At 42.9% G+C, this 18080-nt stretch overlaps 1 protein-coding gene across 5 annotated transcripts in view; it reads right to left on the bottom strand.

Annotated features, from left to right (window-relative positions):
* Positions 1–273: 273 nt before the first annotated feature.
* Positions 274–18080, bottom strand: part of fzd3a (frizzled class receptor 3a) — a 90623-nt gene continuing 72816 nt past the window's right edge. For all 5 annotated transcript variants that reach the window (XM_059982117.1, XM_059982116.1, XM_059982118.1 and 2 more), the window contains 2 exons: positions 12157–12387; positions 274–5665 (listed from right to left, as the gene is read on the bottom strand). In XM_059982117.1, the coding sequence (XP_059838100.1) occupies positions 5455–5665; positions 12157–12387 (442 nt within the window). In that variant the 3' untranslated portion in view covers positions 274–5454. The remainder of the gene's footprint in view (positions 5666–12156; positions 12388–18080) is intronic.

Raw genomic sequence — 18080 nt, 5'->3', positions numbered from 1 at the left:
TAATAATTAAATATGTAATTTTATTGTAATTTTTAATATATTTTGTGTTGTACTGTACTGCTGCAATTGATTCCATACGGCAGAGCTTATAAATCTTATTCTGATTCAGTTCAAAGCAAGTTGGGAGTTCGGCAATAAATCCACTACTTGCCCGTTGCACGCACACCTGACGGATGAATGAATCCTTAAAATGCTGCATATCAAAATAGAATGTAGCAACTACACAAAATCGAAACATTGAAGAAACTGAAAACTTCAAAGTAAAAACACATACACAGGGAAATCATTTATTTTTATTAAAAATCTACTGCTCTCTAAAAATAATCTAATTTACACCTACTGCACAACAGCTATACACTCAGTTAAAGTGCTAAACCTGGGGAGTGGGGTGGGTGGGGGCAAGACACGTTACCAAACTATACATCCAGCCACAATTCTATAGTAAACAAATAAGTTCTTTATGGGGTGAGTGCAAGTTAATGTTGCCTTTCTTTGCATTTTATTGTGAACAGTCTCAGGTGATGCACAAAATGCTTACGACAGATGAAAAGCTTTTCATAAACCCAGCATAGCCACCACCAGTGTTAGCAACCCAAACCTGGAACAAACCGCTGGCAAGATGGTAGTGGTGACCGCAATTTATGTTGGCCTGGAGTTTTGATGATGCCTTAGAATAGGTGGGTTGTCACAACTGTTGCAGATGTGGAGGAAGATATGCACCCATTACAAAATTGATAAAATACAGTTCCCCTCCTTTATTGATTCAACTTCACAGGATGATCAGGACAGATGCAGCACACTGCTTTCCAAGGGAGCCACTCAGTGCTGAAGATGCAATTTGTGGCACAATTAGTTAATCCCAGCTATTGTTTTCAGCCCAAGTCTATCAGTTCACCAAATGATAGAGCAATACAGCATGTTTCAGAGTTCCAAATTCATTGGAGTGTTTTCATGAAAGCTTGATCAGATTTAAATTGTGAGGAATGATTAGGAACAACTTCTCCAGTGAATCATACAGTGACAGCACAGTAACAGGCCCTTCAGCCCAACTCATTCATGTCAATCTAGATGCCAGTCCCATTTGCCCACATTCCTCAAAGCTTTTCATATTTACCTGTCCAACTGTCTTTCAAGTCCTTTTGATAGTTCCCTTTTGAAATTCTAAGATTTTGAAATACTGTGCCTTTTCATTTATATGTCTGTTAAATATATCAAGCCTTGATTTGTTAGGATCCTGTTTAGAACCCTACCTTTGGGGCAAAGAAAAATTATCAATGAAACAAAAGTTGGGATGGGAGACACTAGAAGAGCGAAGGATTTCTGCATATGGTGCCTATCTTGGATGAGAGTGGTTAGTACAATTTCTTGGGCACATTTATATAGATGGGACAGCTTTATTAAGTTAATCACCTGGTCATGAAAGAAAACAGGATCTTATGAGCTGGGTGCCATGAGAACGTAGCGGTTAGCGCAACACTGTTAGAGCTTGGAGTGTCAGAGTTCAATTCCAGTGTCTGCTGCAAGGACTTCCTCTCGGAATGTGCGTTTTCTCTGGGTGTTCCACTTTCCTCCCACAGTTCAAAGATGTACTGGTTAGTAGGTTAATTGCTCAGTGTAAATTGTCCTGTGATTAGGTTAGGTTTAATTTGGGGTTGCTGAGCAGTGTGACTTGAAGGGCTGGAAAGGTCTATTCTGCGCTGTATTGCTAAATGAAAAATAAAGATCTTGTGATCACAGTGGTAATAAAGTAACATTAACTTGGGAAAAGTAGGAGGAAGAAATTGCCCTTGAAAAGCAATGGAAGAAACATTTTCATGAGTTCAGGTCACTGACGAAATAAAAATGTTGCTATTCAGCCTTTGCCATTAAAGGAGAAATCAGATCTCCAGTAACCTTAAAGAAAATCTTTTTCTTGAACACTGATTTGACTTCAGCTCAAAACTAAACAGTGCATTCTCGATACACGTAAAATTCTGGAGGAACTCAGTAGGGTGGCAGCATCTATGGAGCAGACTTAACAGTTGATGTTTCAGGCTGAGTCTCTTCATCAGGACTGGAAAGGATGGAGAAGCCAGAATAAGATGGGGGGCAGGAAGGGAGGGGGGATTAAGTAAGAAGCTAGGAGAGGATAGGTGGAAAAGGTACAGAGCTTAAGGTTAGTATCTGATAGGAAGGGAGAGTAGATCATTGCAGAAAGGTAAGGAAGAATAAGAGGGGAGCCAGAATGGGGAATGGAAAAAGAGAGAAGTGGGAGAAGTAATTAAAGGAAATTAGAGAAATCAATGTTCATGCTATCAGGTTGGAGGCTCAGTACGTCAGGCAGCTTGTGTAGAAATAGAAAAACAGAGCTAATAACTCAAGTTAAAAACCCTTTGTCAGAACTGAAAATGTTTCAGAATTAAGTGTATTTTAAGTTGCTGGGGGAATGGAGTGGTGTTAATAGATCAATGAATATAAAAGAAAAAACAAAACAACATGCTGGAATTGTGACATACTCATTGCTGGAAATTAAAACAAAGGTATGCAGGAAAAAAAAAACTTTTTGGAGGATGATTTTACTTTAGAACAGGTCAGTTAGTTAACTGAAACTGCTAGATTCAATATCAAATCCAGAGAGCCCCATGTGCCACCTGGAAGCTGACAAATTGTTCCTTTAACTTACACTGTTAAAGCATCAGAGGGCAAAGAGAGAGCAGGTTTGGACTAAGATGGAGAATTGAAGCAACAGGTGGCTGAGTCCTGTTGAAATGTCATGGCCCAAAATGTCAAATATTTATTCCTCTCCATAAATGCTGCCTGACCTGTTGAGTTCCTCCAGTAATTTGATTTCAGATTCACCTTGAATTTAATTGAGGTGTTCTGCAAAGTTATCCAATCTCTGTTCAGTCTTTCCAAAGTAGGTGAGCTACTCTGAGCACTTATGTTAAAGTCTGTCCCGAGCCTTATATGCTCATCAGGCTGCTGCTTATGTTGGTTTCCATGGCATGAAGCGACTGAGAGTACGAGAGTTCCCTCCCCTCCCCCCCCCCAGATAGGACACGAGGTTAACCCCCAGCATTTTGTCGGTACCCATTTTCAGCTGGGTGGACTGGAGTGCCTTCTCAAGGACACAACAGGCTGCATCAGCTGGGGCTCGAACTCACGACCTTCAAATCAATAGTCCAATGCTTTAACCACTTAGCCACGCGCCATAACGTGACCACTGATGGCAATACATTAAATTGGAGATGCATGGGAACTGTGGCTTCTCTTCGGAAGACAGTTTGGGTTCCTGGTGGGCAGGATAGGATGAGGGAAAGAACAGGTGTTTTATCTCATGCAGCAATGGAAAAGTGCTACAAGGAGTGGAGATGGTTGGGCAAACTATAAAGTTACAGAAACATTGGTCCCTTTGCAGTGCTAAGCTGGAAGGGCAGAGGAAGTTGTGTGGTGGAAGCTACACAATATTATTCATGGAAATACAGAAGCTGATAGTGGGGAACCTCCATCCTTACTCTGACTGGGAGGAGGAAACACAAGTAGATGAAACTGAGAAGATTCTTTTGGGAATGCCATGAACTACAGAATTTGGATTTCAGATAAGCTGAAAGGAACACTGATTCTGGACAAACACATGAAGGGAGAATTAAGAATGTCAAAACCATTAAGAGCCCTCTAGCTTCAGATTAAGTGCCCTGATAAAGCTAACTATATCTGCGACTCTCTCTCCTAAATATATTATGAACAAATCCTCAACTCATCCAAGGTTAACTATCCCCTCAGAAATATGGAGGAATTATAATTGCAGGAGACACCAGTATCTCGCCCAGATCACAACACAAGTGATAGCCTCAGATCTTGATGAGATACTTCTTGGTTGTTTCACTACAGTACATTAACCACACTTTTAAAATTAAGACCATTAGTCTACCTAGAAAGAAATAAACTTGCACATACATGATGCCTCCACAACCTCAATGCCATAAAATAAAATAAATATTCCTGAAACGGTAGCCACTGTTGCAATATAAGAATTGCAACAATATTTTGCATACAACTATATAATAGACGAGGAGACCAAGCATCGGCCAGAATTTTTGGCCAAGATGAGAAAGCAGATGGAGCTCTGGACTGATGTCTCATGCTAAAGGTGGAACCATTACCAAACCAGCAGTCAGCAATGATATTCCAGATTAGTGCAGACCCCGGAGTAGGGCTTAATCTTTCAGAATCAGAAATAGGAGACCTGTCACTGAGCTATGCAGTGTCATTTACAATGAGAAAAGTTTAGGTTACAAAGCAGGGTTATGGTTTAATTATATAGCTAGCACCTTTGTGAAAATACTGATAAATATTTGAAAGCACTTCCTTGAACTATGGCTCAGTTAACTGGTCAACAGGAGAGAAAATTGCAAGACCTTAAACAGATTTTACTTTTTAAAACCTTGTCTGAATTCATTCCAGAGAAGCTGCAATTGAAGATTAAACTTGGTTTGGAAAAGATCAACAAGGTAGTAAACCTAATAAACCCAAAGTTGCTACTAACCAGTGGAGATGAAGATCCCAATCCCAGCAGATGCAGAATCCATTCATCCAGATGTTATTTTAAAGCCGGGATTCAGAAATGGTGGTGGCCATTAGATCAAGTATTACCATAGATTACTGGAACCCTAGTATCTGGTGCAGGTAACCAACCTGTTATATCAATATAATTATGACATTAAGTCATCAATCTGCTGCAGTAACATCATGCACCTAACATCAGTTCACAAACCAATCTGCCCAACACCCATCAAGTGCAATGCACAAGTTAATCAATAAAGTAATGCTGTGATTAATAAATTGGCCCAAATAGCTGAATGATGATTCCTCTCCAAAAAAATTAAGACAGGATGCCATGAGGTAGCATTGCAATGACCTGACATGAATAGTGGCTATGGATCTTGCACTAGCCCCTTCCCAAAACCAAGCTTATTTCAAGTAAATGCAACATACTTCTACACAATATTACATGATTTGATATTTATAATAAATCCTATTTTCAACAATAGGATTCTGTCTGTTTGAGATGTGTACCTTGAAAACCAACAGATATGCTACTGTCTTTCCAGTTCAGCTATAAACAAAAGAGAATCCAAACATTTACCCTTTTTTCTTCCAAAATGGGGTATTGGTCAATGTCTTTACTCTCAATTTCTGCATCAAGAATACATATGTAAAGATGTCCTAACAAGGCTATAAAAACTGAGTGTTTTCAATATTCCTATTCTTGGATTTTTATGAACAATGTTGAGAATAAGTCCACCAGCTTGTAATCTTCCTTCCCTTTGAAATTTACAACAGTTGTTATACTTCCAAACAAGTTTCTCCAAGCGGCCATTTGAAATCTCCTTGTGTTTGGTTGCTGATCTTTCTGGCTCCAGTTTTATTGATTTTTCTTTGTAAACCATTTTGCCTTTGATGCCGAGGCAACACTTAGGCACTTGTGCAGTCTTCCTCAATGACTCGGTTCATGCTAGTGCCATGGGTGATGTGTGTTGCTGGGTTTGTCAGATCTCTGACACTGCTGTGCCGGGACTGGTCGTTGAGGCGGTGTAGGCTGCTCTGCCGTGACTGGTCGTTTAGCCTTGGAAGGCTGCCATGAACCAACCGCTCATCCAGAGCTCTGAAGCTGCAGGGTGTGTATCTGGTAAAACATCAAGCAACACATATCATCAAGTTGTTCCTTCTGACTGTCATGTAGTCAGCCGGTCAGTTCACAGGGTAGGAACCAGAACTGGTTTGAAGTTAGAGCACAAGTCAGCAGCACCCCACTGAATCTTAAGAACCCATCCGATGGATTTTACTGAGAGTCAGACTATTTTCTGAGCACTGCTAGTGGAAATACAAAACCAAAATAACTGACCAGCGATATAAAGACAGAAATAAAGCCAGTGGACTCACCAACTGCAGATTTACAGTTGCATGAAAAAAAATTGTGAACCCTGGTTTTCTGCATGAATTACTCATAAAATGTAGGCTGATTTTCATCTGTCACAATAATAGACAACCACAATCTGCCAAAGCTAATAACACACCAACAATTGTACTTCTCATCAATACTGAGTACACCATTTAAACAATCACAGTCTAGGTTCAAAAAAGTATGTACACCTCTGGGTCTTCTACAAAAGATGACCTTCGTCTGGGTCAGAGAAAGTGAGGAGGTGACAGAGAGGAGCTATAGACAAGTGAAGTATGTGAAGAGCAAGATGTAAGACATGAGAGAATAGGACCAATCAAGTGTGACAGTGGAGAAGTGTGCATGGAACCGGAGGAGATAGCAGAGGTACTTAATGAATACTTTGCTTCAGTATTCACTACAGAAAAGGATCTTGGCGATTGCAGGGATAACTTACAGTGGATTGAAAAGATTGAGCAGATAGACATTAAGAAAGAGGTAGTGCTGGAGCATTTGGAAAGCATCAGATTGAGTAAGTCTCTGGGACCGGATGAGATGTACCCCAGGCTACTGTGGGAGGTGAGGGAGGAGATTGCTGAGCCTCTGGCGATGATCTTTGCATCATCACTGGTGACAGGAGAGGTTCTGGAGGATTGGAGGGTTGCAGATGTTGTTCCCTTATTTAGGAAAGGGAGTAGAGATAACCCAGGAAATTATAGGCCAGTGAGTCTTGCTGCAGTGGTTGGTAAGTTGATGGAGAAGATCCTGAGAGTCAGGATTTATGAACTTTTGGAGAGGCATAATATGATTAGGAATACTAAGCATGGCTTTGTCAAAGGCAGGTCATGCCTTATGAGCCTGATTGAATTTTTTTGAGGATGTGACTAAACACATTGATGAAGGTAGAGCAGTAGATGTAGTGTATATGGATTTCAGGTACCCCATGCAAGGCTTACTGAGAAAGTAAGGAAGCATGGGATCCATGAGACTTTGCTTTGTGAATCCAGAATTGGCATACTCAAAGAAGGCAGAGTGGTTGTAGACCAGTCATATTCTGCATGGAGGGTGGTGACCAGTGGTGTGCCCCAGGGACCTGTTCTGGGACTCTTTCTGTTCATGACTTTCATAAACGACCTGGATGAGGAAGTGGAGGGATGAGTTAATAAGTTTGCTGGTGACACAAAGGTTGGGGGTGTTGAGGATAGTATGGAGGGCTATCAGAGGTTACAGTGGGACATCGATAGGAAGCAAAACTGGGCTGAGAAGTGGCAGATGGTGTTCAACCCAGATAAGTGTGAGGTGGGTCATTTTGTAGGTCAAATATGACGGCAGAATATAGTATTAATGGTCAGACTCTTAGCAGTGTGGAGGATCAGAGGGATCTTGGGGTCCGAGTCCATAGGAAACTCAAAGCTGCTGCACAGGTTGTCTCTGTAGTTAAGAATGCATTTGGTGCATTGGTCTTCATCAACCATGGGATTAAGTTTAAGAGCCGAGAGATAATGTTACAGCTATATAGGACCCTGGTCAGACCCACTTGGAGTACTGTGCTCAGTTCTAGTTACCTCACTACAGGAAGGATGTGGAATCTATAGAAAGAGTGCAGAGGGGATTTACAAGGATGTTGCCTGGATTGGGGAGCATGTCTTATGAAAATAGGTTGAGTGAACTCTGCCTTTTCTCCTTGGAACAGCGGAGGATGAAAGGTGACCTGATAGAGGTGTATAAGATGATGAGAGGCATTGATCATGTGGATAGTCAGAGGCTTTTTCCCAGGGCTGAAATAGCTAACACGAGAGGGCACAGTTTTAAGGTGCTTGGAAGTAGGTACAGAGGATATGTTAGGGGTAAGTTTTTTTTATGCAGAGAATGGTGAATGCGTGGAAAGGGTTGCCGATGACAGTGCTGAAAGCAGATACGATAGGGTCTTTTAAGAGACTCCTGGATAGGTACATGGAGCTTAGAAAAATAGAGAGTGTAACCATTGCTAATTTCTAAACTAAGTACATGTTCAGCACTCTAGGTCAAAAGGCCTGTATTGTGCTGTAGGTTTTCTATGTTTCTAAAAGCTATTTGGAGTCAGGTATTCCAATTAATGAGTTGAGATTGGAGGTGTGAGCTGTAGAGATGCTCTGCCTTATACAAAAAGACACACAAAGTGAGATTACTGACAGAGCCTGTTCTATTCAAGAGAGATCTGTTCATGTGCACCATGCCTCAACCAAGACAATTTCCAGGAGATCCTTCGGAGAAAAACTGTTAGAGATGCATGAAGCTGGAAAAGACTACAAAAGTATTTCTAAAGACCTGAGTGTTCATAGGTCCACTGTTAGAGAAATTGCCTACAAATAGAAGAAATTCAGCACTGTTTCTACTCACCCTAGAGTGGGTGTCCTGCAAAGATCACACTGAGAGCACAACGTGCAATGCTCAGGGAAGTGAAAAAGAACACAAGGGTAACAGCAAAAGTCCTGCAGAAAACTCTAGAACTTGCTAAAGTCTCTGTTCATGTGTCAACTTTAAGAAAAACACTGAACAAGAATGGTGTTCATGGAAGTTCACCATGGAGGAAACCACTGCTCACTAAAAACAGCATTGATGCATATCTCAAGTTTATGATAGACCACCTGGATGTTCCATAATGCTTCTGGGACAATGTTCTGTGGACAGATGAGACAAACGTTGAATGTTCTGGCAGAAATGCACACTGTTATGTTTGGAGGAAACAAGACACTACACACCAACACCAAAACCTTATCCAAACTGTGTGAAGCATAGTGAAAGGAGCATCATGGTTGAGGCTGCTTTGCTGCCACAGGGCCTGTACAGCTTGCAATCATTGTGGGAACAATGAATTCAAAATTGTATCAAGACATTTTACAGGAGAATGTAGGGTAGCTGTCAGTTTTATGAAGCTTAATAGAAGTTGGATGATGCAACAAGACAATGACCCAAAACACAAATCACCAGAAAGATTTAAGGAGAAGATTCATGTTTTGCAATGGCCAAGTCAGAGTAATTGAATAATTGAGTAAACCCAATTGCATACTTCTTTCAGCCTCAAATGTGAACAATGTGTTCAATGAAGACGTGAAAACTACAATTGTTTGTGTTATTAGTCTAGACAGATTGTTTGTCTACTATCATGACCTAGATGAAGATCAGACCACATTTTATGAGTAATTAATGTAGAAAACCAGGTAACTGCAAAGGGTTCATGAACTTTTTCTTGCAACTATAAACTAAACTTCTGAATTCCAGCTGATAATTTCCTTAGGCTTTCAAAATTTATTTCTTTTCACAGTCTTCAATGTACAAATTAGAAACCACAGTTACTGACAAAGTAATCCTATGTAGGTCTGGCCTATTTCCCCTGTCAGGGTTATGGGTCTGAGGCTCTGCATCCATTTATCATGATGCAAATATGGAGATTTAAAAAAAACTTACTATAGTCTTTCAATCTTTCTCCATAGCTTCCTCTGTGCAAAACAGCTTTTTTATACTGCTGGACTAAAAAGATTGCAGATGCTGAAATCTAAAACAAAATTCAAAAACCTCACCAAGGCAGTTTGCTCCCATAACACTCATCCCACCTAGTTGTCTTCATATTTCTGAATATAATACAAATGTTCTACCATTGCTGAACTTTGCCTTAAATACAATGAGTAACCATACTTGTTTAGTTATCATCGTCTAGAAAAGAATATTGTGTCTTTCCATCCTTTATCTAACCCTAAAACATATTGTACTATTACACTCTCCCTTGTGTTTATCTAGCCTCTGCACTATCACCTCAACTCTTCTTGGGGTAGGGAGTTCCTCAGTTCCACTTCTTATTTGCATTTATTTGGAACAATCTTACTTATAGCTCCTTGTCTCTGATGTGAGAATATCTTCTGTGTTTACCTTACCAGCCTTGAAACTTAATAATCTCACCCTTTGTTTACACACCTTATAAGAACAGAGTCACAATTGGTTCAATCTTTCATAATGGATATAAATTCAATTCTGATATCTTGCAATTTGCATTGAGATTAGTTAGAACATTTTTAAACAATGCTGTACTTTAACTTCTACCCCAACCATCACAGTCCCTTTAATAGGAGGTACTATGGAAAAGGCTTAAAGCCAAGCACTGAGAAACCTTTTGTTGAAATTCATAGCTTCCTTCAAGCTATAAATGATACATTTCCTTAAAAATATACATATATATTTACAGTGTGTTCTTTGGATTGGGCGTGGAATTGTTATGTTTTTTGTAGCTTTCCAACACTTGTTTTCATTTTCATATAATCATATATGCATGTAATTGTTCAGTGAATTTTCCAATAGTGATACAGTTTCTTCTGTATTTTTAGACACTACTTAGTTTTCAGTAGCAGGTGACATACCACTTCACTACAGCTATTTTATTGGTTAATAATTAACACTGGAATTCGTTGTTATCTCAAATCTTGTACAAGAGGACCACAGCTGCTTTTAGTCTGGTCTTTGTTTTCTCATCTTCTTGAACTTGTAACATTTAATGAAATGGCCTTAAGCAACAAGTTTTATGCCAAAAGCACACGAGTGAATCTGCAGATGCTGGAAATAAATAAAAACACAAAATGCTGGCAGAACTCAGCAGGCCAGACAGCATCTATAGTGACGATGTTTCAGACCGAAACCCTTCATCAGGAGTGAAGTAATATGGGATGGTCGAGGGGGGATAAGAAGTGGGAGAAGGGATGAAGTAGAGAGTTGGGAAGTGATAGGCTGGAGGGAAATGGGCTGGGGGAAGGTGGAGAATTATGGGAAATAGAAGAGAAAGAAAGGTAGGGCTAGGGGGGGGGGAGATTACAGTGAGGGGGGAAAGAGAGAGAAAGAGAACCAGACTAAAATAATAGATAGGGATGGGGGTAAGGGGGGGGGGCAGGGGTATCAATGGAGGTCTGTGAGTTGGATGTTCATGCCGGCAGGTAGGAGGCTACCTATGTGGGAGATAAGGTATTGCTCCATCGACCTGCGTGTGGCCTCATCTTGACAGTAGAGGAGGCCATGGACAGACATGTCGGAGTGGGAGTGGTCTGTGGAATTAAAGTGTGTGGCCACAGGGAGATCCTGCCACTGCCGGAGGACTGAGCGCCGGTGTTCGGCGAAACGGTCTCCCAGTCTGTGGTGGGTCTCCCCAATGTATAAATGGCCACATCGGGAGCACCGGATACAGTACATCACCCCAGTTGACTCACAGGTGAAGTGGTGCCTCACCTGAAAGGACTGTCTGGGGCCTGGGATGGTAGAGAGAGAAGAAGTGTGGGGGCAGGTGTAGCACTTCTTCCGTTTGCAGGGATGAGTGCCCGGAGGGAGGTCAGTGGGGAGGGATGGGGGGGGGGGGAATAAATGGACAAGGGAGTCGCGTAGGGAGCGATCCCTGCGGAAAGAGTGGGGGGGGGAAGAGGGGAAGATGTGGCTGGTGGTGGGATCACGTAGGAGGTGGCAGAAGTTATGGAGGATTATACGTTGGATCTATAGGCTGGTAGGGTGATAGGTGAGGACCAGGGGGACTCTATCCCCGGTGGGCTGGCAGGGGGGATGGGGTGAGGGCAGAGGTGCGTGAAATACGGGAGACGCGATGGAGGGCAGAGTTGATAGTGGACGAAGGGAAGCCCCTTCCTTTAAAAAAGGAAGACATCTCCTTTGTCCTAGAATGAAAGGTCTCATCCTGAGAGCAGATGCATCAGAGGCAGAGAAATTGAGAGAAAGGGATAGCATTTTTGCAGGAGACAGGGTGGGAGGAGGAATAGTCTAGGCAACTGTGGGAGTTAGTAGGTTTGTAGTAGACATTGGTGGATAGGCTGTCTCCAGAGATAGAAACAGAGAGATCTAGAAAGGGGAGGGAGGTGTTGGAAATAGACCAGGTGAATTTGAGGGTGGGGTGAAAGTTGGAGGCAAAGTTAATGAAGTCGACAAGTAAGTTTTATGCCCTATTTTTAACTTCTGAAGAACCTTTGGATCACAAAAGCATTGGGATCCCAGTTCTCTGTGTAAGAAATTAAGCCACTTACAACACAGCCTGCCCTTCTGACCCCTTCCCTAGTAAACCTTATTTTCTTAACATAAAATATCAAACAATACTACTGAATCGTTCCAATAATGTGAAACTCAACATCAGCTAAACGAAAAGAAATCCAGCTTAGAAATTCCAAATGGTATTCTGATTCTCTGGTTTGCTGTGGTGTTTCTATCAATGAACTCACCTGCCGTCGCGAGACCTGTGAAGGCTGCCGTGGTAACTGCTGAGCTTACTATGGACACTGCCAGCCTTGCTCCTCTGATCATCCATGGCCAATTGCTGGGAAGAGGCATGTGTGGACGTTCCTTGGGTGGAGGTGCCTCGAGATTTACGGATGATGGGGGTGTTTGGATCTCTGAGCAGAGACTGCGCAAACTCTGGTTCCTGCAGAACTTGGCGGCTCTCATTAACAGAACTGAAATTGAAAAAGGTGGGTATCTAGAATTAATTTGGAACCCAATTAAAGAGGAGGAAAGTCTAGGAGCAACTATTTTTGGATACATCAGCAAATCTTGATAATTATAATTTATTATTTTTTATTTACAGATACAGCACGGTAACAGGCCCTTTGGGCCAAACAAGCTTGTGCCACCCAATTACACCCATGTACCCATGTGACCAATTAAACTAATAATCTGCATGTCCTTGGAATGAGGGAATGTGTGAGGAAACCCATGCATTCCCACACAGAAGGTACAAACTCCTTACAGGCAATGACAAAAACAATGAGAAGCATGGTAGGACAGCAGCAAAAATGTTTTTACAGCACCAGTGATCTAGGTTCAATTCTGCTGCTGTCTGTAAAGTCTGATTTATACTTCTGCGTTGTATCTATGCTGTAGGTACTGGGTACCCTACGCTGTAGGGTGACGTGCACCTCCCCAAAAAAGTAACTCATGCATCGCAGCGACACTGACCGCAACAACTGTGAATGGCCCGCTTGGTAGCATCGCATTTCCTCCTATGCATTTCCAGTTGCTTCTTCTCCGCCATGTCCGTACACCGATGCGAAATACAGAATCAAATCATCAAATCTACCTGCTGACGATGTGCGAAAATGTTTGAAATGCATTTCCTTGTTCATGTGTCTCACGAAGAAACTCAACACAGTGGCATAGAAACCCCACCACCAACTAGTGTTCTGGTGCACACTAACACATGCTCGCTACGGCGTAGAGCCTACGCAGAAGTGAAAATCAGGCCTACGGCGTAACCCATATGCACAAGTATGAAACAGCCTTAAGGGTTTACATGTTCTCCTCATGTCCACATGGGTTTCCTCCCACATTCCAAAGACGTGCAGGATGCGGTTAGGTAATGTGGGCTTGTTGGGCCAGAAAGGCCTGTGACCGTGCTGCATCTCAAAATAAAAAGTAAATAAGAATGCATAAAACAAAACTTCTGTGTTCACTCTTGCAACCCCACCATACGCCCAACCAATTTTGACTTTTGTAAACTTTTGAAGTCTGGATAGCTTTTATTGTTTTAACAGTGAGGAGTTTTACCACTAGACATACTCATTTTGGAAATGGTAATGCAGATTCCAGAGTATTTTGGAGAGCACACTTCCTTACACAAAGGATTTGGAAAAGTGAGTTTCCTCCTAGTCCTCATGTTTCCTCCCACATTCTAAAGACCTACAGGTTGGTAGGCTATTTGGTCACATGGGTATAATCAGGCGTGGGCTCATTGTTACTGTGCTATATCTCTAAATTTAAAAAAATCCCCGCTGTCTCACCTCCTCCTCCCCCCACCCTCAGTTTTAAATTGAAGCAAGGACTAATGCCAAATTGGGTGAAACTGTTTCACTGGAACTCTTATAAACTGTGTTACAACATAGACACAGTACAGTATATAAACAGGCTCTCTGGCCCTCAATGTTGTGCTGAGCTAATTAAATTAGTAATCAAATGCCAACTAATCCGCTATAATGATCAGGGCTTACCTGCGCAAGTGCGAAGACGTCAGCTAGTGAGAACAGTGAGAAAAGTTTAAATGTAGTAAGAGTTTAAAAGGAGATGGTTATTTCTTCATCAGTTTGATCAGGGCCACGACTGCAAGCACGTGAACATCAGCCAGTGAGAACAGCAAGAAGAGTTTAAAAGGAGATAGTTATTGCTTCAGTGGTTTGATTGGGGCATAACTGCACAAGCACGTGAACATCAGCCAGTGAGAACAGCTGGAAGAGTTTAAAAGGAGACAGCTTTATAGAGTGGGCACAGAGTAGAGGGAGGCAGAGTAGGAAGGCATTGGCTCAACGGGACTTCGGCAATAATGGGTTGAGGCGAGGTTGGTTATCTGTGTAGAATACAGACAGGAAGAATGTGTGTGAGGCCTGTGTTCTGTACTCGGGTGTCAGGTTTGGGAAGTCCAGGAGACTCCCAGTCTCCCGGACAGCCACATCTGCACCAGGTGCGTCGAGCTGCAGCTCCTGAGGGACCGTGCTAGTGAACTGGAGATGCAGCTCAATGACCTTCATCTGGGTCAGGAAAGTGAGGAAATGATAGATAGGAGCTATAGGCAGGTAGTCACACCGGGGCCTGGGGAGACAGATAAGTGGGTAACAGTCAGGAGAAGAAAGGGCAGGAGTCAGATACCAGAGAGCACCCCTGTGGCTGTATCGCTTGACAGTAAGTACGGTCTGGGGGGGTGGGGGGGGGGAAAGATGGTCAACCTGGGGGAAGTAACAGTGGCCGTGTCTCTGGCACAGAGTCTGGCCCTTTGGCTCAGAAGGGTAGGGAAAGGAAGAGGATGGCAGCAGTAATAGGGGACTGTATAGTTAGGGGGTCAGACAGGCGATTCTGCGGACGCAGGAAAAAAGTACAGATGGTAGTTTGCCTCCCAGGTGCCGGGTCTGGGATGTTTCTGATTGCGTCCATATCTTGAAGTGGGAAGGAGAACAGCCAGAGGTCATGGTACATATTGGTACTAATGACATAGGCAGGAAAAGGGAGCAGGTCCTGAAAGCAGGACCACAAAGGTAGTCATCTAGGGATTACTGCTTGCCCCACGTGACAGTGAGTATAGGAATAGAATGAGGTAGAGGATAAATGCGTGGCTAAGGCATTGGAGCAGGGGGCAAGGATTCAGATTTCTGATGCTGGGACCTCTTTTGGGGCAGGAGTGACCTGTTCGAAAAGGACGGGTTGCACTTGAATCCTGGGGGACCAATATCCTGGCGGGAAGGTTTGCTAAGGCTATTGGGGAGAGCTTAAACTTGGATTGTTGGGGGAAGGGGACCAAACTGAAGAGATGGAGGAAGAGGTGGTTGGCTCACAAATAGAGAAAGCTTGGAGACACTGCGAGAGGGAGGACAGGTAGTTGATAGAGAAGGGACGTGCTCAGACTGATGGTTTGAGATGTGTCTATTCTAATGCAAGGAGTATTATGAACAAAACAGATGAGCTTAGAGCATGGATCAGTACTTGGAGCTATGATGTTGTGGCCATTACAGAGACTTGGATGGCTCAGGGGTAGGAATGGTTACTTCGAGTGCCAGGCTTCAGATGTTTCAGAAAGGACAGAGAAGGAGGCATAAGAGATGGAGGCGTGGCACTGTTGATCAGAGATAGTTTCACGGCTGCAGAAAAGGAGGAAGACATGGAAGGATTGTCTATGGAGTCTCTGTGGGTGGAAGTTAGGAACAGGCAGGGGTCAATAACTCTACTGGGTGTTTTATATATATATTGATTGGCATCTTCCTAGAGCAAGGGATTTAGATGTGGTGGAGTTTGTTAGGTGTGTTCATGAAGGTTTCTTGACACCATATGTAGATAAGCCTACATGAGGAGAGGCTGTACTTGATCTGGTACTGGGAAATGAACCTGGTTAGGTGTCAGATCTCTCAGTGTGAGGGCATTTTGGAGAAAGTAATCACAATTCTATCTCCTTTACCATAGCATTGGAGAGGGATAAGAACAGAAAGTTAGAAAAACGCTTAATTGGAGTAAGAGGAAATATGAGGCTATCAGGCAGGAACCTGGAAGCATAAATTGGGAACAGATGTTCTCAGGGTAGTGTACGGAAGAAATGTGGGAAATGTTCAGGGGATATTTGCATGGAGTTCTGCATAGGTACATTTCAAAGAGACAGGGAAAGGTGTACAAAGGCTGTTGCAAATCTAGCCAAGGAGAAAGAAAAAACTCACAAAAGGTTTAAAAAAAAACTAGAGATCTAGAAGATTATAAGGCTAGCAGGAAGGAGCTTAAGAATGAAATTAGGAGAGCAAGAAGGGGCCATGAGAAGGCCTTGGTGGATAAGATTAAGGAAAACTCCAAGGCATTCTAGAAGTACATGAAGAGAAAGAGGATAAGACGTGAGAGAATACAACCAATCAAGTGTGACAGTGGAAAAGTGTGTATGGAACCAGAGGAGATAGAAGAGATACTTAATGAGTACTTTGCTTCAGTATTCATTACGGAAAAGGATCTTGGGGATTGTAGGGATGCCTTACAGCAGACTGAAAAGCTTAAGTATGTAGATATTAAGAAAGAGGATGTGCTGGATCTTTTGGAAAGCACCAAGTTGGTTAAGTCACCAGGACCAGATGAGATGTACCCCAGGCTACTGTGGGAAGCGAGGGAGGAGATTGCTGAGCCTCTGCCGTTGATCTTTGCATCATCACTGGGGAGGGAAGATGTTCCAGAGGATTGGAGGGTTGCGGATGTTGTTGCATTATTCCAGAAAGGGAGTAGAGATAGCCCAGGAAATTATAGGCCAGTGAGTCTTACTTCAGTGGTTGGTAAGTTGGTGGAGAAATCCTGAGAGGCAGGATTTATGAAGATTTGGAGAGGCAGAATATGATTAGGAATAGTCAGCATGGCTTTGTCAAAGGCAGGTCATGCCTATGAGCCTGATTGAAATTTTTGAGGATGTGACTAAACACATTGATGAAGGTAGAGCAGTAGATGTAGTGTATATGGATTTCAGCAAGGCATCTGACAAGGTACCCTATGCAAGGTTTACTGAGAAAATAAGGAAGCATGGGATCCATTGCTTTGTGGATCCAAAACTGGCTTGCCCACAGAAGGCAAAGAGCGGTCGTAGGTGGGTCATATTCTGCATGGAGGTTGGTCACCAGTGTGTGCCGCAGGGATTTGTTCTGGGACCCCTACTCTTTTGTGAATTTTATAAATGACCTGGATGAGAAAGTGGAGGGATGGGTTAGTAAATTTGCTGATGACACAAAGGTTGGAGGTATTATGGATAGTGTGGAGAGCTGTCAGAGGTTACATCAGGACATTGATAGGAGGCAAAACTGGGCTGAGAAGTGGCAGATTGTGTTCAACCCAGATAAGTGCGAGGTGGGTCATTTTAGTAGGTCAAACATGATGGCAAAATATAGTATTAATGATAAGACTCTTGGTAGAGTGGATGATCAGAGGGATCTTGGTGTCCGAGTCCATAGGGCACTCAAAGCTGCTCAGCAAGTTGACTCTGTGGTTAAGGTAGCACATGGTGCACTGGCCTTCATCAATCGTGGAATTCGGTTTAGGAGCTGCAAGATAATGTTGCAGCTTTATAGGACTCTGGTCAGACCCCATTTGAGGAGTACTGTGCTCAGTTCTGGTCGCCTCACTATTGGAAGGATGTGAAAACCATAGAAAGGGAGCAGAGGAGATTTACAAGGATGTTGCCTGCATTGGAGAGCATGCCTGATGAGAATAGGCTGAGTGAACTTGGCCTTTTCTCCTTGGAGCAATGGAGGATGAGAGGTGACGTGATCAAGGTGTATAAAATAATGAGAGGCATTGATCGTGTGGATACTCCGAGGCTTTTTCCGAGGGCTGAAATGGCTAGCACGAGAGGGCATAGTTTTAAGGTGCTTGGAAGTAGGTCGAGGAGATGTCAGGGATACGTTTTTTTTATGGTAAGTGTGTGGAATAGGCTGCCAGCGACGTTGGTGGAGGCGGATACGACAGGGTCTTTTAAGAGACTCCTGGAGAGGGACGTGGAGCTCAGAAAAATAGAGGGCTGTGTGTAACCCTAGGTAATTTCTAAGGTAAGGACATGGTCCGCACAGCTTTGTTGGCCGAAGGCCCTGTATTGTGCTGTAGGTTTTCTATGTTTCTAAGTTAATCCCTTCTGCCTACACAAGGCCCATTTTCT

This window comes from Hypanus sabinus, chromosome 10, assembly GCF_030144855.1.
Source record: "Hypanus sabinus isolate sHypSab1 chromosome 10, sHypSab1.hap1, whole genome shotgun sequence".
Taxonomy (NCBI): Eukaryota; Metazoa; Chordata; class Chondrichthyes; order Myliobatiformes; family Dasyatidae; genus Hypanus; species Hypanus sabinus.
Note: the sequence above shows the minus strand (reverse complement) of the source record. Positions and strands in the feature narration are given on the sequence as shown.